The sequence below is a fragment of the Embiotoca jacksoni genome, unplaced genomic scaffold, assembly GCF_022577435.1.
Source record: "Embiotoca jacksoni isolate LCO1_2020_lvr unplaced genomic scaffold, fEmbJac1.0.p SCAF_77, whole genome shotgun sequence".
In the NCBI taxonomy this organism is placed as follows: domain Eukaryota; kingdom Metazoa; phylum Chordata; class Actinopteri; family Embiotocidae; genus Embiotoca; species Embiotoca jacksoni.
The window spans coordinates 187,501-196,955 of NW_027185433.1; the positions used below are offsets into that span (position 1 = coordinate 187,501).

Sequence of the window (9,455 nt, forward strand, 5' to 3'; positions counted from 1 at the left end):
TACACAATACAGAGACACACAACGTCTACACAATACAGAGACACACACACACACACAACGTCTACACACTACACAATACAGAGACACACACACACACAACGTCTACACACTACACTACACAATACAGAGACACACAACGTCTACACACTACACAATACAGAGACACACACACAACACATACACGACAGGTGAGATGCAGTTGGACACAGGAGTCCTACCTGAGGTCAGGTGTCACACGGTGTGTGTGTGTGTGTGTGTGTGTGTGTGTGTGTGTGTGTGTGTGTGTGTGTGTGTGTGTGTGTGTGTGTGTGTGTGTGTGTGTGTAGGGGAATCGACGTGGTGAGGAACAAGATCAAGATGTTTGCTCAGCAGAAAGTCACTCTACCTAAAGGACGACACAAGATCATCATCCTGGATGAAGCGGACAGGTGAGAGCTCCGCCCCCACCTGGAGGAGTCGTGGTGATGATGATGATGATGATGATGATGATGAAGATGATGAACAAATGTTTTCTCTGACAAACTAATGATGACGTCATCGGTGCGTTTTCATTCACACACCGACTTGTGATTGAACACAAACATTTGTATTAAATCTGAACGTGGAGGACGTGAATGGACCTTTAACACGATGATGTCACGAATGTTTAGCAGACAAACCTCCTGCAGCGTCCGGTTCCGAGAGGACCGGTCGGGACCAGCTGAGGACCGCAGAGGGTCTCGGGTGGACCACGCGGTCCCGGTCCCGGAAGCGTGTCAGTAACGTGTGCTGTCTCCTCCCCCCCCTCCCCCCCGGGCAGCATGACGGACGGCGCCCAGCAGGCCCTGCGGAGGATCATGGAGATCTACTCGAAGACGACCCGCTTCGCTCTCGCCTGCAACGCGTCCGATAAGATCATCGAGCCGATCCAGTCGCGCTGCGCCGTGCTGCGCTACTCCAGGCTGACGGACGGACAGGTCCTGACCCGGCTGCAGGACGTGGTGGAGAAGGAGCGCCTGGCCGTGTCCGACGACGGGCTGGAGGCCGTCATCTTCACCGCCCAGGGGGACATGAGACAGGTGATGGGCGGGGCTTAGTGGGGTTTGGGGGGGGGGGGGGGGGGACGCTCCGACTCCGAGGCCGGCGGTTCCGCTGACTCGGCGTTCTGTTTCAGGCGCTGAACAACCTGCAGTCCACCAACTCGGGCTTCGGATACATCAACAGCGACAACGTGTTCAAGGTGTGCGACGAGCCCCACCCGCTGCTGGTGAAAAGCATGCTGGGACACTGCGTGGACGGGAACGTGGACGAGGCCTACAAGGTGGTGGAGCAGCTGTGGGCGCTGGGCTACTCCCCCGAGGACATCATCGGGAACGTCTTCAGGGTCTGCAAGACCTTCCACATGGCCGAGTACCTCAAGCTGGAGTTCATCAAGGTGAGTCCGACAGGACGTCCACCCGCTGCAGGGGGACGTCCCCCTCCTCCCACCCACCGTTTCCCAGAATGCCGCGGTGTGACGGATGTCGTCCCGGCTGACGTTGTGTCTCCGTGTGTCCTCCAGGAGATCGGCTACACGCACATGCGGGTGACTGAAGGAGTGAACTCTCTGCTGCAGATGGCCGGCCTGGTGGCTCGGCTGTGCAGCCGCACGGCGCCCCCTGCTGCCAGCTGAAGGACCCACGGAGCACCGCTCACTTGTTGGAAAAACCACATGGTCGGCAATAAATCCTGCTGGTTTCTCCACCAGTCTCACTGTGATCGATCGGCAGACTGATCAGAAGTATTGATCAAGTGTCTGACATGGATTCATTTCATTTCTTGGTTCGGTCTCTAAAATCAGACGTTCTACAGCTGACATAAACAAACACACACACACACACACACATAAACACACACACACACTGAGACACACACAGGTGTGTTAACCTGTTAGGTGAGTTTCTCTGCAGAACCTCCAGGGGGCGCCGTCTGTCCAGACCATAAGTTTTATTTCAGTACAAACCCTGTTTACATCCAGCAGGTCAACAACAACAACAACACTCAGTATGTACACAATGACATTGGTATCTATACCAGGCTCTGCCAGGAGGGGGCAGCGTCACACACAGCTGGGGGTCAAAGTTCACCATCATGAACTCAGCTGGGGTTTCATATTACAGATGTTATCCAATCAGGTCAACCGTCAGTCTGAGCCACGATTTCATTGGTGGAGAAACGTTCAAAGATTCATATCAAACCAACAGAACAACGAAATATATAACATCATAAAGAGATCATAAAACAACTAATCAGATCAAAGAGATCATAAAACAACGAACAGATCAGAGATAATAAAACAACTAATCAGATCATAAAGAGATCATAAAACAACTAATCAGATCAAAGAGATCATAAAACAACGAACAGATCAGAGATAATAAAACAACTAATCAGATCATAAAGAGATCATAAAACAACTAATCAGATCAAAGAGATCATAAAACAACTAATCAGATCATAAAGATGATAAAACAACTAATCAGATCAAAGAGATCAAAAACAACTAATCAGATCATAAAGAGATAATAAAACAACTAATCAGATCAAAGAGATGATAAAACAACGAACAGATCATAAAGAGATAATAAAACAACTAATCAGATCAAAGAGATGATAAAACAACGAACAGATCATAAAGAGATCTTAAAACAACAAACAGATCATAAAGAGATGATAAAAGGAGAAAACAATCTGCACACAAACACAATTGAACGCCAGCTGCACGACATCTACAGCGTCACCATGGCAACTGCAGGGCTCTTGGAGAAAGGTGGGAACTGACATCAGCATCTAAAAACCTTCAGAGCCAACATGGCTGCTGCTGCTGACGGCAGGCTGACAGCCTTCGTCCCGGTCGGTGGGACGAGACGGTTTTCAGTTCAAGAGGAAGAACGTTTACAACTAAAACAGCAGCAGCTGGTCCTGAACAGAAGGAGGAAGAGGAGGAGGAGGAAGAACAGGATGAGGAGGAGAATCAGGAGGACGAACAGGAAGTCCTACGATGTCATCTGGATGCTGCGTGCTGCTGCGTGCTCCTGGCTGCAGCACTCAGCGCCCTCTGGCAGGGTGCCGGTGGTACTGCGGCTCCGCAAGCCTTCTGTGGATCCGATGCTGGTGGTCGAGTGAGTTCTGGTGCGAAAGAGCCGGGTCATACCAGCTGTGGGTACTGGGGGGAGTGGGGGGGGGCATGAACACGTTAGTAACACAGCACATACGTGTGCAGCTGTTGATGACATCACTGTCCAACCAGTTTGAATCGTCTAACTGAAACGTGATGAGTGTGAGACCTGCTGACATCATCACAGACCTGCTGACATCATCACAGACCTGCTGACATCATCACAGACCTGCTGACATCATCACAGACTTCTATGACTGTTGGTGATGCTCTTATTTTGAAAACTACTGATGTTCACTAAAAACAACTTATGTCAGAATAAGACACGTGATAGGATCACGTTAACAACACGTGACAACAGGAATTCCAGATGTGGTGAGGTCATCACTAACAGGAAGTGAAAGGATACTCACTGTAGCCCATCCCCTGCACAAAGTACTTAAAGGCCTCGGCCAGTTTTCCAGGCTGAGGACAGAAAGACAGAAAGACACGTCTCAGACTGTCCCCTGACACCTCTGACAGACTTGGACGTTATGGTGACCAGTTTAAAAAAACATTTGTAGTTTTACGGAGAGCAGCGTAAAGACGTGGAGGAGGAGGAGGAGGAGGAGGAGGAGGAGGAGGAGACTCACCTGGACCACCTGAGGAAGTCCTCCACAGTCCGCCATCTGGTGGAGACACACAGGACATCTTCATCACCATCTTCATCATCATGGTCTCATTGTGTTATCAGTGTTCTGTCATGGCCTACTACATCCTTTACAGTCAGCTGTCAGTCACACAGTCAGCTGTCAGTCACACAGAGACAGACAGGAGGTACCTTGAGCAGGGTGGTCTTGGTGGGATTCAGTCTGGCGTTACACTCCACCTGCAACACACACACACACACACACACACACACACACACACACACAGTATTTACAACAGTGTGACATCACACACTGGCTGTTGTCATGGAAACGGTGCAGCCACTCACCACAGCATCGACAGAAGGTGATGTGTCTCCAACCACGAGCAGAGTAGGACACCTGAGAGACACACACACACACACACACACACACACACACGTGGTGAGGAACATGTCATGTGACAGTCTGACATTAAAGATAAGAATAAATAAATGATACCTGAGAGTGATGACTGTGTTTTCGTTCAGACCAGGAACAGGGCGCTCGATCTGCAACTCAGTACGTCTTACACACACACACACACACACACACACACACACACACACACACACACACACACACACACACACACAGGCTAGTGTGAGACGAGCTGTTGTGTGTCAGTGTTTCAGCACATATTAAACTGTGACTGTGATTCTCCAGCAGCCCAGCAGGTGGAGCTGATGGTCGTCCTGACCTGATGATGTCATAGTTCAAAGGTAAAATTAGTCGAGCTACCTGTTGTAGGTGTTGAAGAACAGGGACAGGTTGTCCAGAGGGATGTCTTGAGAGACATGAAGTCTGTACGTCTGGATGATCTCCTGATTCTCTGTTAGTTCATCCTGGTTACACACACACACACACACACACACACACACACACACAGTGTCAGTGCTAGTGTGTCTCTGTGTGTTGGCGTGTGTTGGTGTCTCTGTGTCCTCACAGTACTGAAGTGGTGTCCCATGATGACATCCACCAGGTTGTTCGTCCAGCCGCTCAGCTGCACAAACAAACACAAACACATTCAGAGACAGACAGACAGACAGAGAGAGACAGACAGACAGACAGACAGACAGACAGAAACAGTCCCTCTGTCTCACTGCAGTGGAGTTCAGCTGCTGAACTGAAGAAGTGATGAGTCAGCGTTCTCTGCAGGTTCACATGCACTCAATACACGTCGTCGTGTTACCTTCGACGCTGCCCAGTCCATCCAGCCTTTAGCACACGGGTCAACGTTGATCAGAACCAGGCCTTCTACCAGACTGGGCTCATTCAGCTGGAACAGAACCATCATCATCATCAGCACCATCATCATCATCACCATCATCTTCAACATCACCACCATCATCAGCACCATCATCATCATCACCATCATCTTCAACACCACCACCATCATCACCACCATCATCTTCACCATCATCATCACCATCATCACCACCACCACCACCACCACCACCACCATCTTCACCATCATCATCATCATCATCATATCAGAGGACTTCCTGCGGTCCTACTTACTGCCAGCTTGGTGAGGATGAAGGCTCCAGCTCCGACGCCGATGCCGATCACACTCTTCACCCTGACGACAACACAAACACACAACACTCCGTTGACTACGATGCCCAGCATGCACCTCATCTCAGAGAAGACAGACACGTACTGAAGCTGGGTCAGGACAGACGGCAGCATCTCAGTCAGCTCGTCCATGGTGGGGTACTGGTACCTGGAGACAGAGACACAGAGACACAGAGACAGACAGACTGAATTAGACCAGTATGTTGCAGGTACACATAAGAGAACCTGGAGAGTGTGTGCGTGTGTGTGTGTGTGTGTGTGTGTGTGTGTGTGTGTGTTACCCGCTGGGGAAGGTCGGAGCGTTCTCCTGCTGTCCCGGAGCATCAACATGTAGGACTGAGAAATGCTGCGTCACTTCCTGCATGTCCTCATAGTTAAAGAGGCTGTTGAAACAAGACTTATCTACACACACACACACACACACACACACACACACACACACACACACACACACACACACGTGGTGTGCTCAGTGTTTGTATGTTCTTGACCCGTCAACACACGTGTTCTGTGTGACTCCATGATGTTGACTCACGGTTCAGTCCGATGTCGTGGTAGGTGAGGATCGTGGGTCGGTTGCCCTTAGCAACACCTCTCATGGTCACATGCAGCACACCATGAGCTGTCTCCACATCATGCTCCTAAACAAACAAACAAACAAACGAACATCAACCTGTCGGTGTCAACAACAAACAAACAAACATTGCTCAGACTGTAAACATTGCTCATCCATTGGCATCATGCAGAACCGAGGATGTGTTTGAAGTGGACCGGCCCGGAGGACGACAGGCTGACAGGAACGTGGCGGGCCGCTGAGAGGCTTCCCGTCTCTACAGTGGGAGTTAATCTGATTAATGAAGTAACCATGGAAACAGCTGATGATCCCATTAATGGATCGGAGGCTCACAGACACACACTACAATCACTTCAGAGCTGTCTGACACACTTTAGTGTTGCACAAACACATCTTTCCATCTTCTGCATGGAAACACCTCGTTTCAGAACGTACGAGATCTTCCTGGACAACACGGGAACCCGTCGTGGTGCCGCCCGGTCCGCCACCGTCGCAGTCGGCCTGCAGGCTTTGCTGACGTCAGCGAAGGCTACTTCCTGTTGTTGTTTACAGTCTGAGATCACATCTGAAACATGTGGCACCAACAGAGGAGGGCTACCGACAGGAAGCGTCTCCGTGGACGACCGGAACTCGAGGTCCAGGTCCGGGATCTGATCAGAACCTGTGGTCTCCGTGTGCCATCGGGAGGGCCATTATCAGACCCAAATACATTCTGCCAGAGTCCTGAAGACCCGTCTGCAACCACAACCAGATCAGGTGAGATCAGGTCCAAAACCGGTCCAGAACCGAGTCTGAAAGTTGTCCAAGACTAAGTGTGAAGTGCCGAGGAGGTTTTCAAAATAAAACACATTTTCTGTGAAGTCAAATAAAAACTCTCGATGGCGTTTTATTTTGAAAAGTGTCAATGTGACGCAGCAAACAGCTGCAGGTGGACCAGGAGACACCGGACAGACTGAATGAAGAACCAACAGCTACCTGCTGACTCACCACTCCGACTCCTAAAGAACAGGAGATCTGGTGCAGCTCCACAGAATCACACATCCTGACAGCAGAGCAGGTTGGTGGGCAGATACTCAGAGACAGAGGACACAGGAGGGGACAAGGAGAGGACAAGGAGAGGACAAGGAGAGGACACAGGACGGGACAAGGAGAGGACACAGGAGAAGACACAAGAGAAGACACGGGTCAGTCTGTTGTCTTCTAGCCTCCTGGCAGGAGGACGAGGAGAGAGGGGAGGAGCTGATTGGATCAGGAGCAGTAATCTCTGCAGCGATTGGCTGAAGGTCTTAATGTCCAAATACCTCCTGATGTAAACCAGCCAACCGGAGGCGGAGCTCCAGATCAATGATCCAATCGGACGGTAATCACTTATGTAAACTGGGTCCAGCTGATCAATCAGAACCGATCCAATGATCCCCCCGGTCCGTGAACAGAACCGATCGTAGCAGGGTTTGATGGTAAAGGAACTGACCACAGTTTGTACAGTTCTGACAGCAGAACCCAACCAGAACCTGGAGACTGTACAGAACCACACCAGTTAGAGAGGTCCGACTGTTGGTACTGTTCACATGCTGACACCATCTTCATGTTACTGTTCACATGTTTACATGGCAGGTGTGACTGACTCCACCTGAGAGTGACAGGTGTGACAGGTGTGACTGACTCCACCTGAGAGTGACAGGTGTGACAGGTGTGAGTCACCGAACGTACCTGACAGTTGAAGTCCTGCAGGTTTCTTCCATTCTGGAGGAACACAGGAACCATCAGTTAGATCTATCAACCCACACTCACCAGGTAGCTGACCTGAGATAAGCCCCGCCCCCTCACCTGTCCTGTCAGCAGTGGTTTGATCTCAGTCAGCTGGACGTCATGAAGCTCCTCCATCATTGAACCGTTTAGCCGCCAATCAACCGGATGAAAGAGCCTCCAGGTGGAAGGAGAGAGAGAGAGTTCAAAGGTAATCAGAACACAGAGAACACACACAGTCTCGCCCAGGGACCCCTCAGCAGACAGAAGGAAGCAGGGATTGAACCAACAACCTTTCACTCTCCAGTGTCAGGCTCCGCCCCCTGCTAGAAACTCTGACACCTGTAGGAGTTGTTCCTACAGGAGCTGCTTTGGTTCCTACTAGGAGCTGCTTTGGTTCCTACAGGAGCTGCTTTGGTTCCTACTAGGAGCTGCTTTGGTTCCTACTAGGAGCTGCTTTGGTTCCAACAGGAGCTGCTTTAGTTCCTACAGGAGGTGCTTTAGTTCCTACGAGGAGCTGCTTTAGTTCCTACAGGAGCTGCTTTGGTTCCTACTAGGAGCTGCTTTGGTTCCTACAGGAGCTGCTTTGGTTCCTACTGTCTGTTAGTGTCAGCACACCGAGCCCCACGTGACCTCCAACCGTCGGTGACGTCATTGGTCGGTCAGTGGGCGGAGCTTTTACATGTTTTGATCCGTTGCCTCCGGAGCAGGGCAGCTCTTGCAGCATCGGTTACCATGGTGATGTATCTCAAAAGGAAATGAACCAGCTTCAGCAGTCCCGAAACCCCACCGTTAGACCTGAGGTTACCATGGTAACAGATCCTGCTTCACAGAGCAGACCTCCGGCTGAGTGACGTCAGGAAGTCAACATTAACCAGCAACTGATCATCCTTTTGATCCGATCAACAACGATCAATACATTACAGAGCTGAACGGAAGGTACCGTGGCTCGTGCTGTCCGCACACACACACACACACACACACTCACACTCACACACACACACACACACACACACACACAGATATAGCCTATAGCTGCCTGGTTAATGAGCTCAGATGCTAATGTAAGCTGCAGACAGACAGTTGACGCTTAGCAACGAGCCGTTACTACACACACACACACACTCACACACACACACACACACACTCACACACACACACACACACACACACACACACACACTTGTAAGACATGCCAACTCGCGCCTCGGGAGGAGCGGATCTCGAGCTAACCTGGTTTATCCGACTAGTTACCGTTAACACGACCGTTAGCGGGCGAACCAGCCGTTACCAGGGTAACTGACCGGATCAGAACCGAGCGGTACCCGGTGTTCACTACTCACCGTCAGCCGGGAGCTCCGGAGCTACTTCACTGTCCGTTTAACGCAGCTGGGTATCCGGTTGGTGAGCTGGTCGGTTACCGGTCAGTTAACCGTTACTGCGCTGCTGGTCGCGAGCTCCTCTCCGTCAGACTGGACTCACTGCCAGCGGCACGCGGACACCGGAGGGCGGAGCTACGTCACGTCAACAACAGGTCACGAGGTCACGACAGGTGTCGGGTGTCACATGTCAGCGGTGGAGGGAGTACTGAACGGAAGGCGGTACAAATACTCCGATGTGGGTCAAAGTACTGTAGTGCATCAAAGTAAAAGTACTGGAGTACGTCGAAGTACAAGTACTGCAGTATGTCAAAATAAAAAGTACTGCAGTACATCAAAGTAAAAATACTGCAGTACATTGTGTATACGTGTATCTG

The 9,455-nt window shown here is 50.7% G+C and overlaps 2 protein-coding genes across 5 annotated transcripts in view; one reads left to right on the top strand and one right to left on the bottom strand.

The window, feature by feature from the left end:
• Window positions 1-1,763, top strand: part of rfc2 (replication factor C (activator 1) 2) — a 4,125-nt gene extending 2,362 nt beyond the window's left edge. For both annotated transcript variants that reach the window (XM_069177820.1, XM_069177819.1), the window contains exons 4-7: window positions 327-428; window positions 800-1,058; window positions 1,154-1,414; window positions 1,541-1,763. In XM_069177820.1, the coding sequence (XP_069033921.1) occupies window positions 327-428; window positions 800-1,058; window positions 1,154-1,414; window positions 1,541-1,651 (733 nt within the window). In that variant the 3' untranslated portion in view covers window positions 1,652-1,763. The remainder of the gene's footprint in view (window positions 1-326; window positions 429-799; window positions 1,059-1,153; window positions 1,415-1,540) is intronic.
• A 187-nt stretch (window positions 1,764-1,950) lies between these two features.
• Window positions 1,951-9,188, bottom strand: LOC138215575 (protein NDRG3-like). Of its 3 annotated transcripts, none has more exons than XM_069177816.1 (16): window positions 9,043-9,188; window positions 7,781-7,877; window positions 7,664-7,696; window positions 5,915-6,020; window positions 5,661-5,781; window positions 5,465-5,527; window positions 5,323-5,383; window positions 4,994-5,080; window positions 4,748-4,804; window positions 4,543-4,646; window positions 4,264-4,329; window positions 4,113-4,164; window positions 3,957-4,004; window positions 3,769-3,804; window positions 3,550-3,601; window positions 1,951-3,184 (listed from the first exon to the last, which is right to left on the bottom strand). In XM_069177816.1, exons 2-16 carry the CDS (start codon window positions 7,838-7,840, stop codon window positions 3,015-3,017), a joined length of 1,116 nt encoding a protein of 371 aa, XP_069033917.1. In that variant the 5' UTR covers window positions 7,841-7,877; window positions 9,043-9,188; the 3' UTR covers window positions 1,951-3,014. The 3 variants fall into 3 exon arrangements, with proteins under 3 accessions (XP_069033917.1, XP_069033918.1, XP_069033919.1); XM_069177817.1 differs by lacking the exon at window positions 9,043-9,188 and adding an exon at window positions 6,929-7,471 and having other exon boundaries at window positions 7,781-7,813; XM_069177818.1 differs by lacking the exon at window positions 9,043-9,188 and adding an exon at window positions 6,941-7,471 and having other exon boundaries at window positions 7,781-7,812.
• Between the last annotated feature and the right edge of the window lie 267 nt (window positions 9,189-9,455).